This window comes from Lissotriton helveticus, chromosome 7, assembly GCF_964261635.1.
Source record: "Lissotriton helveticus chromosome 7, aLisHel1.1, whole genome shotgun sequence".
Classification (NCBI taxonomy): Eukaryota; Metazoa; Chordata; class Amphibia; order Caudata; family Salamandridae; genus Lissotriton; species Lissotriton helveticus.
In genome coordinates this window covers 1,039,432,944-1,039,453,504 of record NC_136068.1, presented here as the reverse complement: position 1 = coordinate 1,039,453,504, position 20,561 = coordinate 1,039,432,944, and the positions used below count along the sequence as shown (strand labels likewise).

The window sequence follows — 20,561 nt, the reverse complement described above, 5'->3', positions numbered from 1 at the left end:
ATAAGAACCTTTTGTCAGGACATAAACATGGTGCCTGGAAACTGATGGCTGACTCCGTTTGATGGGGTGGGTAGATAGATAGTGGTGATGATCATGATGGGCTCAGACTGTAGTCTGTACCCTTAGATGCACACTCTAATCTTGTGACCTGGGGTTTAGCAGATGTGCAGTACATCATGATCTGCAGCACACAGAATCCCCGACCATTGTCTGTATAATTTATGAGGTTCATTGTATAACTTATAAGATGCTGCAGTGCTTGCAGTGCTTGCAGTCACTGCTGGTTGGTGCCTATCCAGTACTTGCATAGGTTGGCATGGCATTGGCAAGAAGCTGTATTTTGGTTCCAGCACTATCACTGCAGCATACCTAGTGATTATGGGTTTAACTGTTGAACAATTTTAATTCAGTAATATAGAGCATTTTTTCATGAATGTATATATTTCAAGTCTACATTTTCACAATTGCTTTATAAACCTTCTTGTGTTCTCAAATTTTCTTTAAAATGTACCATTTGCTCACTCTTTTTTAAAAATATTCCCAAACCTCTCTTAAAACGGTTGAGCTCCTGTCGCGCGAGCGCGTCGACAAGATGGCCGCCGCCACCGGAGCTCCGTAACTTCATCAGCCTAATGAGCTGAATAACGACGATTTTTTCCACAAGGTTTGCTCACTTTTGGTAGCGCTTGCCTCCTATGCCGGCCCCCTACCTTTGCTGTGAATTTTGGGCGTTTTCATCGCGTAGGGATCCCTCTGTCTGCTTCCTGGCTCCTCTCCCCAGCCTCTGCTCCGGTTCTGCCGATTGCCTCAGCACAGGGGGCGGTGCATTTCTGAAGAAAGGGCCTGGCTTGGGCCTAGCCACTCCCACGGCTCACATTAACTCTTACACTGCCTTTTACTCAAGTGCTTTGGGAGCTTTTAATACCCTTTTCCCTCATATTTATAAAATTTTGAGGTGGAATTGGTATTTCTACATTTTCCTGATGCAAAAAGTTGTTTTTTCTCCTCAAGATGGATAACAAAAATTCTGCTAACAACAAAAGGAAGCAGCAGGTGTCTCCTCCCCCAAATAAATCGAAAGTTGTTGAAACTTCTGAACCTTCACTTACTCTGATACTGGAAGAAATAAAAGCGCTCGCATGAATACTGATACTATTGCAAATGAAGTGAAAAATGTTCGCAAAGATATGGCGTCAATGTCCATGAAAGTTTCTGACAATTCTATTAAAATTCAGGACAATAAAACCAAACTCGATGCATTTACACCTTTGATGGCTCAGATAGCACCAATGCATACCCAATTATTGGAATTGGAGAACCGTAATAGACAATATAATCTCCGCATTTTCAATTTGCCTGAAGAAGTTGAGGGTTCCGACTGTCGCTTGTACCTGGAATCTTTGCTGCCTGGTCTTCTCAATATCAAATTTCCAGAAACATTTGAGGTGGACAAAGCGCATAGAATTCCCTCACACAGGAATCCACGCCATACAAAACCCAGGCAGGTGATTTTTAAGGTCTTGCGTCACCATCACTTGGTTCTCATAAGGAAAGCTGTCAGAGACATTCCTTCGCTTCTGGTAAATGGCTCCAAAATATTTATCCATCAAGACTTTGCTAAGGAAACGGTTGCTATTCGCAAGGAATTTTCTTCTATGCGTTCACATCTGAAAAGCCTTGGTTTTAAGTATGGTCTATTTGATCCGTCTACAATGCGAGTTTGGAAAGACACCTTCTCAAAATCTTTTCATCGTCCTGCAGACTTAAGACTCTTTCTGGACCAACAAGCTTCGTCATCAATGGAGACTCAAACTCCTATTACTTGATCGCATTTAATTTGAGCATTCCTGGCGATTCTGCTTTCTTCATGGGCTCCAACGGTCTCTGGCCATGCTTGTGCGACTCTGTGTCCTTATTTATGTGCCTTGTTTGTACCTTTTTCTTCCTTTTCTGTTTCTTCCTTTTATGTCTTTCCCTGCCTTTTCTAGCTTTCTACGTAGAGTTACTTTTCTTCCATGGCTGTTCTCCCTCTTCTCTTTCTTTAACTCCTCTCTTCATCCTCATTTTACTTCTTCATGGCTACTACACATGATGTTAAAATTGTTTCTCTTAATGTTAAAGGTCTGCGACATCCAGTTAAACGAACGAAAATTCTAGACTACTTGGGGGCTTCTAAAGCTGATATATGTTTTCTTCAAGAAACACATGTTGATGACAACATTTTACAATATATGAACAAAAAGTGGGTGGACACTATTGTTTCGTCACCTGCCCTTGGTAAGAAAAATGGGGTTGCGATTTTCTTTGCAAAGAGATTACACTGTCAGATTATTAATAAATTCGCAGAAGGTAGATTTATTGTTGTTAAAGTTAAAATTCATGATTCCACCTTCTTTTTGCTTGGCCCCACAGCCGATGATCCTTCGTTTTGGTCTAACTTATCTACAGAAGTTCTAAAGTTGGGACCAGTTCCTTTGATTGTTGGAGGGGATTTTAATGTGATCATTGATCCATTACTTGATAGACTTTCTACTACCAAGTTTAGACCCCCTAAAGTTTTTGATGCTTTTAAATCTTTCCTTAGTACTACTAAACTGGCTGATGTATGGAGACTACACTTTCCCACTGAAAAATGGTTTTCTTTTTTCTCTAATCCCCATAATTCGCATTCAAGGATTGATTATTTTTTGATTTCACCTTCCCTACTTCAGTCAGCTACTAATCCTGTTATAGGCACTATAGACATTTCAGACCATGCTTTAATTTCATTTGTCTTAAATATCTCTTCTACTTTTACTAAACAAAATAGGTGGCGTATGAACTCCAACATTGTCCTTACTGATAAGCATAAACCTAAACTATTGCAGGCTATAAAAGATTATTTTTTATTCAACCCTGAAGATTCCACATCAATTGTCACCAGATGGGATGCATTTAAGGCCTACATTAGAGGTACCACTATTTCTATTATGGCTCATGAGAACAAACAATTTAACGCTAACATTAAGCATTTGGAAAAGCAAATTGCTAAATTTGAGCGTTTGTTTATCTCTTCCAATGACCCCCAGTACAAACTTACACTTCAAAAACTCCGCTATGAATTTAATACCATTCTTAGTCACAGAGCAGGAGTCCAACTTTCAAAGTCCAATGCTAAATTTCGTTTTAATACCAACAGATCTGGAAAACTCCTTGCTAATTACTTACGAATTAAAAGAGATAAGACTCAGATTACCTCTATACGAGGATCTCAAGGCAAAGTGGCTATTTCTCATAACGATATTGTGCAAGAATTTTTACGTTTTTATTCTACCCTTTATAGTAAACCTGACACCTGCCCGGAATCTTTAATCGATTCCTTTTTAAATAAGTGCAATTTACCCCATATTTCCTTATCAGATAGAACAGGTCTAGATTTACCAATTACATCTGAAGAAATTTTGCTTGCCATTAAGTCACTTCCCAAGAATAAATCCCCAGGTCCGGATGGTATTCCAGCAGAATTTTACAAAGAATTTCAATCCCATCTCCTCCCTTATTTGAATACCCTTTTCTCTCATTTTGGCTCCTCTGGTACTATCTCGGGCTCTTTTACGGACGCCTTAATTATTGTACTGCCTAAGCCTGATAAAGATCCTACCTTGGTCTCTAATTATCGCCCCATTTCCCTAATAAACCAGGATTGTAAGCTCTATGCGAAAATCCTAGCTACTAGACTAGCTCCTGTACTCCATTCCATTATTCACCCAGATCAATCTGGTTTCACGAAAAATAGATATTCTGCTAATAATACTAGAACTCTACTACATATTATTGAACAAAGTTCTCAACTTACTTCTCCTGCGGGAGTGATGGCATTAGATGCAGAAAAAGCATTTGATAAGATTCACTGGCAATTTTTATTTAAAACTTTATTGTCCTTTGATTTTGGTGCCCCTTTTATTCTTATGATTTCTGCTTTATATTTTGCCCCTACTGCTCGTTTGTTCATTAATGGTCAAATTTCTAGTCAATTTCCGCTTTTTAGAGGAACTAGGCAAGGTTGTCCCCTTTCTCCACTGTTATTTCTCTTAGGTATTGAACCTTTTCTTAATTATATTCGCCTTTGTGATGACATTCAGGGTATTATGATCAATGATGTAACTGTTAAAACTTTAGCCTATGCAGATGATGTTTTATTATTTATTAATAACCCTCTTTCTTCTGTTCCTTCCCTATTAGACATTATTGCTCAATACTCTATGGTTTGTACCTCAGAGATGCTCCCAAACACAGATATTCTTTGGCAAACAACCAAACTTAAGTATTTGGGTATTCTATTTGCTTCATCGCTGCCAGCTACATAAAAACTTAACTCTGATTTCATAATTGACTACATTAATAACAAAACGTCCAAGTGGTCTGCCCTTCATCTTACTTGGTGGGGAAGAATGGAATCTATAAAAATGAATATAGCGCCTAAAGTTTTTTATTCTTTAGCTATGATCCCCACCCAATTTCCTCTCAGTTTTTATAAAACTATTGACACACTCTTATCTAAATTCCTTTGGTCTAACAAAGCCCCTCGTATTGCTTACAAAAAGTTAAAAATTCCTAAGGACCAGGCTGGTTTTTCCCTGCCAGACTTTCACTTTTACCATAAAGCTTTTATCTTAAAGCAGAGTACCCTTTGGTTTAATACTTCACATATGGTAAAACCTCCAATTTGGTTGGATATTGAAGCGTCCATTATACGGCCCTTTTCTTTACCTTCATTGATGTCAATGTCATCCACAGCGAAGGTTGTTCATCTTTCCTCTATCATTAAGTCCTCCAGATTGATAATTAATGATTTAGATTCTAATTTTGAATTGCCCCTACTCTCCACAGTCCACTTGTCTTTATGGCACAGTGCACTACTTAAATTGAATAGAAACATTAATTTCTGGTCCTCCTGGATTTTAAAAGGAATTTTATATCTTAAAGATGTCTTTAACGGTAATGCTTTTATTCCTTTTGAACAGCTACAGTTAAAGTTTGGTCTCCCAGCTACTGACCTTTTAAAATATCAATTCTTGTGTAACTCTATTTTGGATTCCTTTCCCAATGGTATTCCCTCTTCCACCACAAATGACCTATTAATTTACCTCACAGCTGCAACATCGTCCCCTAAAGCTGTCTCTGTTTTTTATAAAAAAAATTCCACCTCACTGGGCTCACATGTTCAGATTATTTCGTCGTTCTGGAACAATGAACTTTCCATCTCCCTGTCAGATGACTCATGGTCCTCTATATGGCTTGACAGTATCTCAGGCTGGCTCCCAGTGTCCCTTTATCAAACCAATGCCTATATTTTATTTAACACTTTGTGGACTCCATCACGTCTATTTCGTGCAAAACTGTTACTTTCTGATGTTTGTTGGCACTGCAATGCTAGCCCTGGTTCACTTCGCCATATGTTGTTTGACTGTCCAGTTATTATGAAATTTTAGCTGGAAGTATGGAGTGTAATTTTGAAAATTTTACCTTTACAAGATGATATTTCCTTTAATTTATTAATTTGCAAATCGATTGCCCTAACTTATCCCCTTTCTGAGTCAGAGGCAAAATTGTTTAATTTTCTAATCACAGCTGCCTTAAAATCCATTACTTTCTGTTGGAAAGATGCTTCTTCTCTTTCAGTCCATGCTTGGTGGTCATGGATTACCTTTACGAGAAGAGGTGCGCAGCTATCTCTTAAAGGCGTTACTCATAATTCGCACTTATTCCAGTCGTTTTGGTCTCCTATTGATTCATATGTTTTGCAATGATATTGTTATACATTTTCTTATGTTCTATTTTTACATTACAATTTAACTGTAACTCTGTAGTTTATGAATTTATGATCCTGTGACATGTTCTTTCCTTCCCCTCTCCCTCCCTTTCCTCCTTTCCCTTCCTCTTTAATTGCGATTCTCTTTTATTATTATATGTTAATATTGCGTATTTTGGTTTATTGCATTTCATATTGATTATTTGATCGCTTATGCTTGTAACTTCCTTCCTCTTTTTTGTATTGTATTTGTTCTTTTTCATTTTGTCTTAAAACTTAATAAAATCTTTCTGAACACAAAAAAAACGGTTGGGCTCCTTCACTTTGCTCACTCGTGGTGCAACACTCATCCCCAACTTTTACATCTCACCACTTTCAAATGTCCTCAGCCGTCACTGCAGGAGAGGCAAGGGTGAGAGACCATCCATGACAGAGCCGTAGGAGCCCTTTTTGGGTGGCCTAGAGAGTCAGCAAAAAAAGAGACTTCTATGCAGGGAAAGAGACAGCTACAGAGCTGGTAAGGATAGAGAGGAAGCAAGACAAGGATAACTATAGAAATGAGTTCTGAGGGAACATTGCCAACAAATTAGAAAACAGGCAGAGAGAGAGAAAAAGAGAATGGTCACAATAAAGCAGAGATGACCACAGATCAGCAGAGAAAGCAAAAGAGACAGTGAGTAAGTCAAGGAAAAGAGGACAAACAGCACAACAGTGATTTCTAGAAAAACAAAATCGACAATCAGAGAGTAAGAATGTGACTATACAGGGAAGAAATAGGATAAAAAATGACAGCAGCCCTGGACTACTAGTTTTAATAGGCATTTCCCCAGTGGCTGGAGTCCCTTGAGGCCAATTTTGTGAGACAATGCGATATTTATGGCACCTCTGTCACCTTCTTCAGCTTACCGAGGTGAATACAGCAGGCATGAGGGGCAAAAGGGGCGCTTCTGGAGACAGAGGACAGAGTAAGAGGAGAGAGAAAGAGAAAGATAGAGAAATGAGAAAGGAGCAGGGCAGCTTTAAACTTTTTTGCCAGATTTGCTTTTGGTTTACTGCCCGGCACAGAATGGCAGTTAGACAGACAGACCATAGAGACACTTGCTGGTGGAAGAGACAGGAAGTTGGATAAGAATGTGACATTAGGGGGCGTGGCTAGCAGCCGACGGGCACGGCCGCACTCTAACGCGGCTCTGCAGCCCTCGCCGTCTATCCTGCAGAAATCTGGCTGAAATCCTAAATGTACCCCCTGGCGGAGTGGTGTCCTGGCCCCAGCATCCACGGCACCAACTTTGGGTGAACTCCGAGTGGAGCAACTGATCTACAGCGGAGCGTCTCCACAGCGGCTGGAGCTCCGTGTGAGAAAATGGTGGTGTGCCCTCGCTCCACAGTTTGATATGGTGGGGGAGTAGAGGAGGCCGCTGCAGTGCGACCTCCAGTGGAGCCAACTGCTGACAGTGGCGTACTCTCCAGGTGGGGAGCGGGCTAGACCATACCCTGAATGGCAGAGTTCTGATGGTTCCAGCGAGCGCCTGAGGAGAGCGGGATTCAGCCACTGGACACGGCAACAGCAGGCTGGCCTTAATCCTAACTGAGGCCCTGGCTTCATGGGCTTGTGGATCTTAGCACTGTGCGAATAGGATTAACCACAGTGGCCACTTCCTGCCCGCGGGAGATGCGGCAAATCCGGCCCCTCCTTCTGAACGAACCCCGACTGGGCAACTGTGGCTAATGGTGGCGGTGAGCTGTCTCTTCACGTGGGTGTGGTAGCGGGCTTGAGCGACAAGAAGCGTGCTTCACTATAGCCCTGGGACCCTGAGGCCTGGCGCATACAGCAGACAGTGGGGGAGTGTGCTGCCCGATTGCGCTTGGGGGGGCTTTGGAGGTTGAGCGATGCAACTGGTACGCAGCCCCAGTGTCTTCCGGCCCGACATCCCGAACTACACCCATGCTGTATGAAATAGGGGGAAAGAGAGCGCAGTAAGTTTTTATAGTGACAGTATAAGCTCTTACAGACGGGCTCCACACATCTCAACTATCACCCGGAGTATAACTGCTCTGTTTTGCGCTCCATACCATTTCCTCCCCCGAACTGCAGAAGGGTCAGTAGACCAGAAAACCCGACAGGCAGGCAGGGGACTGTACCTTCCTCTGGGCAAGTGGCGGCGAGTACTTGGACTTATCTCTGGAAGCTCAGGCATACATTGATCACCACAGTTTAAAAATGGCAAGCGGAAAAGGAACTAAGACACCTGCACAGAGCAAGCTGGCAAAATTTGCCTGGTTGAAGGCAGGTGAAGATGAGGACGCTGCATCTCAGGGGGGATCAGAGACCAGCAACACCAGCCACCGTAGAAGGACTTGACACTTCAAGACATCATGGTGGCCATTACGGGAGTGCGTACCTCCCTAGATAGTCGTATTGACTCTGTGAATATTGAGGTCCCCCTCATGAGAGCCTTCCTTAGGAAAATGAATTCCAGAGTAAATGAGATAAAGGATTTCACCACAGTACTGAACACGGACACTGCCCTGCTAAAACATCAAGTGTGCCAGCTATAAGATCAACAGGCCAAGATGGAGGGGCTGCTCGATGAACAAGAAGGGAGGGCACGTAGAAATAATGTACGAATCCTGGGAGTTCTGGAGCAGGTGGAGGGACCTGCAGTGGACCTAGTTGTTGAGGACTTAATCCTGAAACAACTCCAACCGAAAAGATTGTCAAGCCACTTCTCCATTGAGCGTGCTCATCAGGACTCCGGGGCGAGGCCTAAACCAGGAGCCCCTCCGAGGCCTATTATAGCACGAGTCTTCAACTTTATGGACCGCAACGTCATGCTTCAGATTATGCGTGCTAACCCGCTGATTAAATTGGAAGAGAGTTTGGTCACCTTTTTCCCAGACTTTACCATAAAAGTCCAAGCTCAAAGGCGCAGTTTTATAGCAGTCAAGAGGGCATTGCGCCATAAAGAGATAAAATATGCCATGCTCTTCCCGGCGAAACTCTGTATTGAATGCGAGGGCAAGACGTGTTTTTTTCCTCTCCTGAAGATGCTTGGGATTGGCTGGAGGGCTGGCGCTGGGTGGAGAAACCTAATAAAGACTGGAACGGAGGACCCCGAGCTGGCAGACCGGACAGCAGCACCAGACAACAAGGTGAACTTGTCCGGAAAATGACGGACTCAACATCACGTAGTTAAGAAAAAAGTGCTTGTGATGCTGGTATGGACTCACGTAGCTCAGTATAGTGACTCTGAGGTAGGACTGTGGCTTCAGTAGAATGTAATGTGGTATTCTCCACAAAACCATGGCAGACATTTGTGACTTGATTATAATAAGCCAGGTTTGGGATGCCTGTTTCTTGACACTTCAGTGCCAAAGGCACAAGAGGTGGTCAGGACCTATCCCCGTTATTTAGTATACCATAAAGCCATCCTTAAAATACGGTGAAGGGCAAGGCTGTAAACCAAGTACCTCTTAAATGGGAGGGGGGTGACAGGCACTCTGCCATGTTGGGTAGTGGGTGGTTTGAAATCCACTGGCAGGGGGGCAGGGAGGGGGAGGTGTGGGTGGGAAGTAGAGTTTTCAGGGTTAGTTTATTTGTTCGTTCTCAAATCACACAATGTCCATTATCAGACTCAAGTATTTTTTTCCTCCTTTTAAGTGTATGGTATACACTTATGTGGTTCCTTGGGCATTACATGCTCAAATGTAATTTCATGTCCATAAAATTGGTTGCGGTGCTGTTAGGGGCAGCAGTTGCCCCTCCGTGGCCCTCACAGGCGCCCTTCTAATCTTTCTACATAATTCAAGATGGGGAGTACGGAAGACATGTCGTTATCCATTCTAACGTGGAATGTAAATGGTGTGGGGGACAAAATAAAGCAAGGTGTGGTGGTACAGTATCTTAACAGACAAGCCCCAGATTTAGTCCTGGTGCAGGAAACACACTCGGTGAGTAATAACTGTAAGGCCCTCAGTCGGTGGGGATATAAACTTCTGGTCAATGTGAAGTTTAACTCAGGTTCAAGGGGCACCGGTATACTAGTTCAGGGAAGCCTTCGACTTACTCCCACCCGCACATGGGCAGATCCCCAAGGACGGTTTGCAGTTGTGGAGGCCAGCTGGGAAGGGAAGCCGCTTAATGTGGTCTCAGTATATCTTTTCCCTGCACTGGGTAAGGAGGCACTTAGTGACTTGGGGAAAATTCTGGTAGATCTCCCTACAGGCACTTTAATCCTGGGAGGGGATTTTAATATGACCATGGACAACTGCATAGACAGGCATCCCCAACAGCCCCTAACACTCAGATGGAGGAATTCACTTGGGCCATGGGACTAACCGACGTGTGGCGATCTCTGCAACCGGACATGATGTACTATACTTACTATTCCAATGCACACAAAAGCATGTCCTGCATAAACTATTTCCTTACGCATCTGGCAGATATAGGTCATTTTAGATATCCACGTGGGCTTTCGAGAGGCATTTCAGATAATTCTCCAGTGTGGATCGAGCTTACTTATCACAATATAAGGCAACACAGCACCATAGTCCTTAGTCCATGGCTCCTTAAAGTTCCAGACATAAAAGAGAACCTGCTTATGCAAACAGACCACTACTTTACCGATAATGTTGGATCAGTGGACTCGGCGCAGACAATATGGGAAGCATACAAGGTGGCGGTGAAAGGGCAGGCACTGGCACTAAAGGTGGGCTATGTACGAAAACAAAACCAGCGGCTGTCACAACTGGAGAGTGAACTCAAGCAGCTAGATGCACAAAACACTTCCTCACCTAGTGAGGCCACCACACAGTACTTAACAGTTATGCAACTAGAATATAAAACTTTGGTAAGAGAGAGAATTCGGGCTAGACTATTGCACACACATCATAAGGTGTACGAGCTGGGAGACAGGACCAGGAAAATGCTTGCTTGGCTGGAGAGGAGGGAACAAGGTGAACGTTGGGTACCCACACTGTCAATTAGGGGGCAGAGCAGATCTCAGATCCGCAAGACATCGCGGAGGCATTTGCAGACCATCTAGAGGCGGTTTATACTTCCTCAACCACGTATACAGCTGAAGACTCAAGGCAATTGTTAGCAGATATGCGCCTACTTACCATATCGGAGGAAGACAGAAATGTTATGGAGGCAGATCTTACAGATGAAGAAATTTGCAAAGCAATAAATAGTATCCAATGAGGGAAGGCAATGGGGCCCAATTGGGGTTCCCATTGAATTCCTTAAATCCATGGCCCTATGAGTCGTGCCTCACCTTAAAAACATGTATAATGAAAGCTTTTGGAAAGGAATCCTGCTGGAGGACCAACGTCTGGCTTCTATTGTAGTCATCCGAAAGCCTGAAAAACCCGCTGACAGCTGCGGTTCTTACCGGACGATTTCCTTAATTAATGTTGAAGCTAAAGTTCTGGCAAAGCTCCTGGCTTCCCGTCTGGTGTCAATAATCCCTTCGTTGGTCCATGCTGACCAATCAGGCTTTATGTCAGGGTGCAACACAATGTCTTGGGGCGTCAACAATATCAATCGATCAGGGAATTGTAAGCGCGCTACTCACCCGTGAGGGTCTCAAGGCTTTGAGGGCTAAAATGGGAAGAAGGGAATGAGGACAGGATATCATTGTATGCAGATGATATTCTGTTCTATCTAGCGTCCCCCTCTACCTCAATATGTAGACTCTTGAATATTTGTACGAATTTTGGCAAATACGCTGGTTTCGCCATTACCGGGACTAAATCGGTGCTGTTTGTTCTTCGGGTCCAGTTCCCAAACTTCCCCCGGAATTTGAGATTGATATAGCCCTTGATTGATTCAGCTACCTATGAGTATTTATTACCCCAGACCCCCAACTCTTCTATGACAGCAATTTGGCTGTCCCCATAGATAGACTCTGTAATAATGTTAAACATTGGAGATCTCTGGCGCTTTCGTTGCTAGGCCAAGTTGCCCTGTTTAAGATGCTGGCTCTCCTGCGATTTTTATATATCCTCCAAAATTGCCACTACAAGATTCCTGACTCTTATTTTAAAAGCATTGAAGGCGAGGTCCGCTCGTTATTGTGGAGTGGGGACTCGCCTCACATAGCATTACACAAATTGACTAAAGGGTGGTACGATGGGGGGATTGCACTCCCGGATATAAGACTCTATTACTGGGCCTCGCAATTAGTAGTGATAAATCACTGGTTGTACCGTTCTCTGACAGACCCAGCATAAATGTTAGACAGGTATCAGATGGGGCGAGAGGGGTGCCAGGAAGCCTTTACACGAAGATCCGGAAAGGGAGGTATCTGGGACCTATGCCTCGGATAGTGGAAATTTGGCATCAGGCTGCTAAACGTCTGGGTTGGACCGGGGTGCTGACTCAGGCCACACCCCTGTGGTCAATTCAAAATACTGGGGCTACTGTGTCATCAATTAGGATTTGATAAGTGGGACACAATTGGACTGTCCACCGTAAGACATCTAGTCAAGAAGGGCAAAATCCTTACATTCAGTGAACTACAAGAGAAATATGAATTGGCGCAAGGGGAGATTTTTCGCTATCTGCAGATCCGCCATGCACTCACAGTGGCACTTCCAGACATAAGAAATTTACCAGATTCATCCCCCTTGGAAGACCGGTTGCTTTCTGAGCCAATCCCAGACAAAGCCATATAACTAACATATCGCAAATTGTGCAATAACCTGCCAGATCCCTTTCGAACTCTCCGAGATAAATGGCAAGCTGATATGGGGCACATTGAAGATGATGACTGGCAAACTGCACGGATGTCCCCAAGGGAAGCAGCTATTACGCTTAGTTTCTGACTGATCCAATTAAAAATCCTACATAGAACGTACCTTACCAGGGTTACTTTAGCCAAAATGGGAACAAGACAGGACACACTCTATTTGCGCGGATGTCACCAAGAGGCAACCTTCTATCACACTAAATGGGACTGTCCGCAAATATGACCCATGTGGGACGGGACAACGACGCAAATACAGGACACACTAGGAAAACAAATAACTCTAACACCACCAATTGGGCTTCTTAACATTTGGGAGGCCACTGATCTTACAGAAGTGGAACAGCAACTAGCCAACCTGGGTTACACTTTAGTTAAAAGAGCAATTGAAATGAAATGGGGGGCAGCAGAAAGACCATTGATTAAGGTTTGGGCAGCTAAAATGGATAAATGTATGATCGCAGAAAAAGATGTGTATACATCTAGGGGATGTCCTAAGAAATGGGATAAAAATGGAGCGGTGGAATACGCATAGAGGGGAATTATGGTGTCTCCCCAACTGTGGAGATGGAAATGTCGAGAAATGATGGACACTCACCTGTAGTGATTGATTGATTCACTGTGCACTGTTATGCTGAAGGTAACTGCTATAACCAGATTGAAATGTATGCATACCACTATATGTGATTAGTTGAAGTTTAAAATCAATAAAAACATTTAAAAGAAAAAAGAATGTGACACTAAGAGTGTTAGTAGCCTGAGACAGGTCCAAACAGGAGAGAAAGGTAGCCTGGCAAGAATGTTGACAAAAGATGAGAGAGCGAGGAATCAATGGATGTCCCACTTCCTGAATTGCTGCAGACTGTTGTGTATGGCAATAAGTCACATTGCTTAAAATTCTTAAAAGACTTATCGTTTGTAAAGTCAGTGCACTAACTTTGTGTAAGAAATGTCAGGAATCATAACACACATAAATTAACTACAAAAGGGGCAGTATAGGGGGCATGGGGTAAGATATACAAATATTTTTTTCTAGTTGAAGCTACAAAATCCAAAGTTGTAACATATTAAAGTCATAGTGGGATTTACACATGTAAATTTTGTGGCCGATTACGAATATTTAGGTAAAGGAGCATGAACCAGTGGTCTTAACTTCCTAATAAGTGAAAATGAAATGTAATGAAGGGTTTGCAACCTCAACTATGATCACAAACTATTGATTAGATACCAACACCTGAAATGGTGGTATCAATTTGCAAAGCTGAAGCTTTCTTTGATATATAGTGTAAGAAAGTGGATACATTTTTGGGGAGGGCAGTTGCTCACCTCAAGGCATAATAACACTAACTTGTCAGGGTGAACCCCAAAGTCCATAAATTAACCTGAGCTCAATCCCCTGGTAACTATGGCACAGAGCAAAGAGGCTTAAGTTAATTCAATTTGTAAAGTAATTATGCAGTACCATAACAGTAATAAAGTCGAAACTCCAAAAAATAAAAATCGCAACTGAATTAGAAAAATCAAGAACCATTTAATAAACAAAATGACAGAAAAACAACAAAAAAACATTACAAGGGACTGGAGATAGGAATTTCTTCATGTTTAAGAAAAAATGGCACGAAAAAAAACTAAGAGCCAATGATAATCTTTGGATACAGTAGACTGGGACCTGGTCACGCTTGCAGCCTGATCGCAATGGAGTGTGGGGTGGATAGATTTACCCTTCTGATTTAGTTTATTTTATGGAGCTCACATCCTCCAGCAAGGTAAGCATGCAACTGTATCCAAGGAAGGTGCATCGAAATCAGAGTCAGACACCTTTGTTGGGAGGTCCCCCCCACGGCTTCAGAGGCCTTGGAAATCTAACAATTTTCAAATTCCCAACTTTTCAGAGTTTCTGGAGCAGTTTCTCTCGGTCACTGTTAAGGCTACTAGCACCTCAGGGACAGTGTTTGGGGACCAGATCTCACTTCAGCAGAGGCTACCAGCAAGGTCCAGTCCAGGCCCACTTACTACTGGTCAACTGCTCACTTCAGGAAAAAGCCCTTTTGCAGCTTTTTGTGTTGGTGTAACCACAAGGAGGTCAGTCAGTGGATTCTTGGAGTCCACTTCTTTATAGTAGTTACAAGAGGAGACAGTTCCAGTCTTTCAGGCTCATCTCAGGTTACAGCAGACAGGGTACATTCCTCTTCAGATATTCTTCAGGTCCAGAAAGTGTTCTGAGGAGGGTGCCTTTGGGTGCTCACATTTAATTTAGCATAAGCTAGTGAGTAGGGGTGACTCCTGGCTCCTCCCTGACCAATGGGATAAAAGTTCCCAGTGGCAATCCTACCCACTTTTGCAGCAGTTTCTGTTTGCTCTACTGTAAACAATCCCACAGTGCACCTCAGTCCTAAAATTCAAGATGGCGAACCCCTTCCTCACTTATGAACAGCCTGTGTGCTCACCTAGAGTTGTGACCAGGGAAATGAGCATTCTCCTCCTCTGTGATCACTTAATAATGGTTCCGGGGGTAGTTCTCCACCCACTGGGTTTGGTGCCAGCCTGGTTGGGGGGAATAAAGAGTTGCCTTCTTCAGGTCTCACCTTATATTTACAGGTGAAACGGTACGCCTCTTTGAATGTTAATTAAGTATCTGGGTTCACCCTAACCAGTCTTCCTGAAAGGGGAAGAAAAACATCTCTCAGCACTTAGGCCATTTTTCAAGCTTTGGGAGAAGTTTTCACACCTTATTAAAGCCGAGCAGAGGCCGACCAGTTATCAGTTGTTTAATACTAATTAGCCAACTGGATGTTCAGGCTAGTAAAAGGTAACTTTCAAATTATTTTCCTAAATATCTATTACAAATCTGACTTTGACATTAAATTGGATTTTTACTATATATAAAAAATAGTCTTTGAATGACTGTTGCAACTGTTTCCTGTCAAAAGGTACAGACTAAAGTTTATAATCTGTACTTCGACTGTTTCCTGTATTCAGCTACAGCCCTGGCAGTGAAAATAACTTTTAGGACCTAATCACTGAAAGTACATGGCTATTTTAATTTCACACATGTTCCACTTTTAAATATCAGGCACCCTACCCTGTGGTGTTAATGAGTGCTTAGGGTTGACTTATGGAAGATTTTAAAGCTGGCCTTTCTGCCTGTCAAAAAGGTTTATTATGGCAGGTCTGTCCCGTAGATTTTAGACTACATTAGTAAGGTTACACAGGGTTTGCCTCAACCCATGTTTCCTAAGTTACTGTAGTGGATAGCACAATCAGTTCTGCAGTAAACAAGTGACATTTAACTTTCCGTGTCATGGGTGCATTTCTGCACCATATACTATGGCCGTATAGGATATTTAATTATGTAAATTAGGATTGAGAACATTTTGTAGTATTAAATGGGGAAGCACAAGCACTTTGCTTCTGGTTAGCAGGTGTAAAGTGAACAGAGTTCCAAATCCAAGAATATAGATAGGGCAAAAGGTGGGGGGAACCACTGAAAAAATGGCAATTTCCCAATATGTTCTGTGGGCATTAGGGGATTAGGCAATGGTTCATGCACCCCCTAATGTCTGTGTATGATGCTCCGTCCCAGCAAAAATATGGCCCACATCTCAAACAGCTGCAGTGGAAATTTACAGCCTGATTCATCAAGCTTAATTGCGCTCGCAAAGGGCCAGATTCTGAGAATCTGGCCCTTTGCGAGTGCAATTTTTGCATTTGGGATTCATCATCCCAAATGCAAAAATCGCTATTAAAGAATTCGCATATTTGCGAGGAATTGCATTTAAGGAATCTCTATTAGAGATTCCTTAAATGCAATTCATGAACCATTTTAAAATACCGAAATCGCTATTTTGAGCCGCTATTTACCGCGAGGTCAAACCTCGTGGTAAATAGCGAAAACTTAGAAAAATGCATTTAAATGCATTTTTCTAAGTTGCATGTTACACACACACATGTCCTTTGGACATGTGTGTGCGCAACACCAATGTAGATTACATTTCAGGGGTGCTACAGGGTGTCCTTTGGACACCCCTGGCACCCTTGAAATCGCTATCTTATTTGCGATTAGCAAATTGCTATTCGCAAATAAGGAATAACTCCCCATTCATTCCTATGGGCCTTTAGGCCCATAGGAATGAATGGGGAGTTATTCCTTATTTGCGATTAGAAATTTGCTAATCGCAAATAAGGAATGTGTAGGAATCGCATTTCTTTATGCAATTTCTACATGAATCCCGTTTTGCAAGTCCTTAATAGCGATTCCTTATGAATCGCTATTAGGGGCTCGCAAAACGGGAGAATGATGAATCAGGCTGATAGTGATTACTGTGTGCACCGGGGGCTTCAAGGAGGTGCAGCCGCACATAGCGCTGAGTTCGGGGTGGGGAGCCAGTGGAGGGCGCTGTTTTAGAAATAGCTTATGGGTTTAAATCACCTGCTGCTGAGTTACTTGTGTGTCCAGCAGTTTGCAGAGACAATAAAATCGTCAAGATAACTCAGGTGATTAAAGTACCAGCTGGAGAAAGATCGAGTGTTGCCTAGTGGCAGTTGTGACTCATAATTAAGTAGCGCAGAGGTTTCATATGCCTGCTGCAAAGAACGTGTACCATGCAGATCGCAGAACTGTTTTTTTTACGGGGATAGCTCAATGGATTAATGCTTTTGTCACAGAGATCCCTTTGTTACTTGCAGTTCATAAGTTACAATCCTAATATAGCACAGTGAGCTTTGGACTGCCATCAAAGAGCTGCATGCAAACTGCAGGGTATAGATGCGAACGTTAAGCTTTCCCCCCACCCTTTTATTATCTTAATGTCGCTGAAAAGGGTAGGTATACATTGTAATTAGTACCGTTTTTGTTTCCCCAGTACAAGCAACCTTAAAATAAACGGCCTATTAGTATTGATGACGTGATTCCTACAACTTGTCATCCTCATTGCCCTAAGTTACATTTCCTATAGACTGATTTACACATATATGGTTTATTGCCTTTGTATACTATGTGCGTGATGTAAAGTGCTCCGACACCCTACACTGGTATGAGTAGCGCCATAAAACAAATGAAATGCTAGTGAGAGAGGGACTGAGGAGTGATGAGGGGAACGGGTGGGGGTGGTAGTGAGGGAATCTGTAGAGAAGGAGGTCAATGGGGGAGGCGGGAGAGGGGCAGCACAGATTGTCGACCACCATAAATGCTTCGTGGACACTTTTGTGGTCACCGCATGATCTTTTTAGGACCTTCTGTGGACAGGTATGAAACATTTGCAAAGAGAAAGTTGTCCAGATTTTCCCGGCGTGAGACTTCGTCGGGAGCAGACAGCGTGCAACTGTTTGTTGCGCGTGGCCCCTATGAGGGGCAAAGGGCACAATGCCAGTACAGTCATTCCACATTCGGGAATGGCGGCCTGCTGACCCGCGCAGGCCTCCGTGGCAGCGTTTACAACTTTTCACTAGCAGTCGCCAGCCCGGTTCCTGCCTCATTAATATTTACACGCAAAGAGGTTTGTGGGGCTTAGTGGAAATACCTTTTACAGTGCGAGGGCTTTGGACATTCCTGCAATGCAAGGGAGAGATTGGCCACACGCCCAGCTCAGAAGCATGTGCTGCACCAGCCTCCTGTGGCAAGCAGGCCCAGTGATGCTGTCACATCAATGTTAAGAGTTTCTTTCAACGTGTGGCTGCTTTCAAGTTTGGTATGTTTCGTTGTTTGTGAACTCGTTATGAAATTAATGTTATTTAGGCCCATACCAGGACATGTTAATTGTTTTTAGGTTTTCATTTTAATTTATATTGAGCTGCCGATGGGTTTTCACCTATGGATTCGAAGTGTATTTTTTCACCTGGATGGAGAGTCTCACTACAAGCAACCTTTAATGTTGACCAAACACATTTATAAGATGTATTCATTGCTTTAATGAAGTGAGTATGGCTTTCACATCAGTGAGTTGCACATGGCTACCACCCTCCCACACCCACTTCATGTATATACTGTTATTTAATTGATTATGGTAAAGCTAAGGAAAAGAGGTTTTTTTTACTGACCTAATTTATTATGCCTAAATATATTAACTCTCGTTTTTTAAGTACAGAGAATATTGTTTCTTTATTTTTGTGTTTATCATATTTTATTTTTTTGTTTCTTCATTTGTGGACCACATTTTGTTTTCTGGGATATTTTGACACAGATGTGTCGCTGTAGAAAGCTAATCCCTGCTTATGGACTTTTTTGTAATCAGTATTTTTATGGTCTAGTGCCTTTGTGTAGAAAACAATTCTTGTGTTGCTATGGGCGCTAATCATTTCATGGTTGCACCAGGTGCACGTGGCAACTTGTTACTGTCTTTTTTTCTTACCAACTGGGCAGAGTCACGAGTGCTAGCTCGGTATTAACTGATTCTGCTGTTCCAGATGTAAGCTGGGATGTTACATGTTTCAGCCTGTTTCGTGTAGCAGTAGTATATTGACAGTTTCTGCAATTTTATTGTGCCACCTTGGAATAATCTGCTACTTTTTGCTCCTATGGCCATTTGGCACTGTCTGTTTCTACAGGTTATCTGTGCATGCTGGGCATTACCTGCTTCTGTCATTTCTAATTCAATGTTCTTGTTCGCAAGATCTAGTGCTCAGGTTGGTTAAGTCGGGGTGAGGAGTTTCCTCGGGTATAGATTCTAGTACTGCTGTCTCCTCAGGAGTGTGAGGTGTCACAGAGTTTACAGGGATACCCAACCTAATCCAAGGGAACCACTGGATTGAATCTAACTATAATCCACCAGTCCCAAAACACTGAGTTTTCATTCCTATCCAAGGAGACTTTATTTTCCTTTCTTATCTAATTGCTAGATTTCTTGTTATGAATCCCTGGTATTTCTGGTGTTATTTGATTCTTGGCTGGCACACTCTCTTTGGCCAATTCCTCCACCTCCGTCTCTGCTTTAGTCCTGCACTGTGGTGGTCCATGCCTGAACCCCTGGTCCATTCCTCTTCGGCTCAGCACCCTCCACTCTCTACAGTTGTGTCCCTTGCAGTATTCACACAGTCCCAGTTCTGCATGCGCTTTTCACTCCCCCTGAAGTTTTCTGTCATGTTGTGAAGAGGTTCCTATTGTTCCCCAAAGACCGTGTGTGTCTGATTCGCTTTCCATGTGTAGTCTTTGACATGTTCTTGACAGAGCCCAGATAAAAGACAGGTGGATGACATTACCCGGGACAAGAGGGTGTTGGGCAGATGCGAGAGCCCTGGAAGCAGAGAGACAGGTGGATGAGAGAACCTGCAAAGATACTCGAGCTCAGTGGAGTATATAAGGCAGATAGAAGAAGCTGCAAGCAGAACAGGCTGATAATGATGGGATGGGACAGCCAGAGGTAGTGTAGCAAATGGAAGCAGCTAAAGATAAGGTTAGCATATGACATCTGGGAAACACAAGAGACATATTGACATAGACACGGGTTTCAGTGGGTCATCATCTGTGCTTGGTTTAGGATCTTTAAGACATAGTGACCTCCAAACTGATTTGGCCTCCGCCGACCCCTCTTACCTTTGTGTGGTGACCCTCCAGCCAGGCATGAGTTGGGTCCAATGCGGTCTGGTACTGATGCTTGAGGACGGCATCCTTCACCAGCACAGACACCGCCCGCAGCATGAAGGACACGAACAGGTGCAGGTGGATCCGGTGCCGCAGGTCCCAGAGGCGCCTGGACAAGGGGCAAGATCACAAGACCTCAATGATTTGGTGAGGCTTCGCCCACTGAGAGCACAGATTCAAGGGAACTCTGGATATGGTTAGCAGGTGCAGTGTTTAAAGGACGGCAAACCTTCACTCAGGACAGTCAGGACACGTGGCCTTCATCTATCATAGAGTAGTAGTAGTTATACACTTAGAAATCCTGCAGTAGGAGCCTCCACTCTCTGGTTTGCAGGGGTTGAGGCATGTAAGTCTACACCAAGGTTTTACTCTACACTCAGAAATGGCAAATACCAAAAAAGTGTAGAGTTACACCTAGGTGTAGTTGTAAATATGCGCATGAGTA

The 20,561-nt window shown here is 43.1% G+C and overlaps 1 protein-coding gene across 1 annotated transcript in view; it reads right to left on the bottom strand.

Moving 5' to 3' along the window:
• Positions 1-20,561, bottom strand: part of LOC144769378 (glucagon-like peptide 1 receptor) — a 368,429-nt gene that overhangs the window by 155,731 nt on the left and 192,137 nt on the right. The window contains exon 6 of the mRNA XM_078653433.1: positions 20,069-20,225. Coding sequence (XP_078509559.1) covers positions 20,069-20,225 — 157 coding nt within the window. The remainder of the gene's footprint in view (positions 1-20,068; positions 20,226-20,561) is intronic.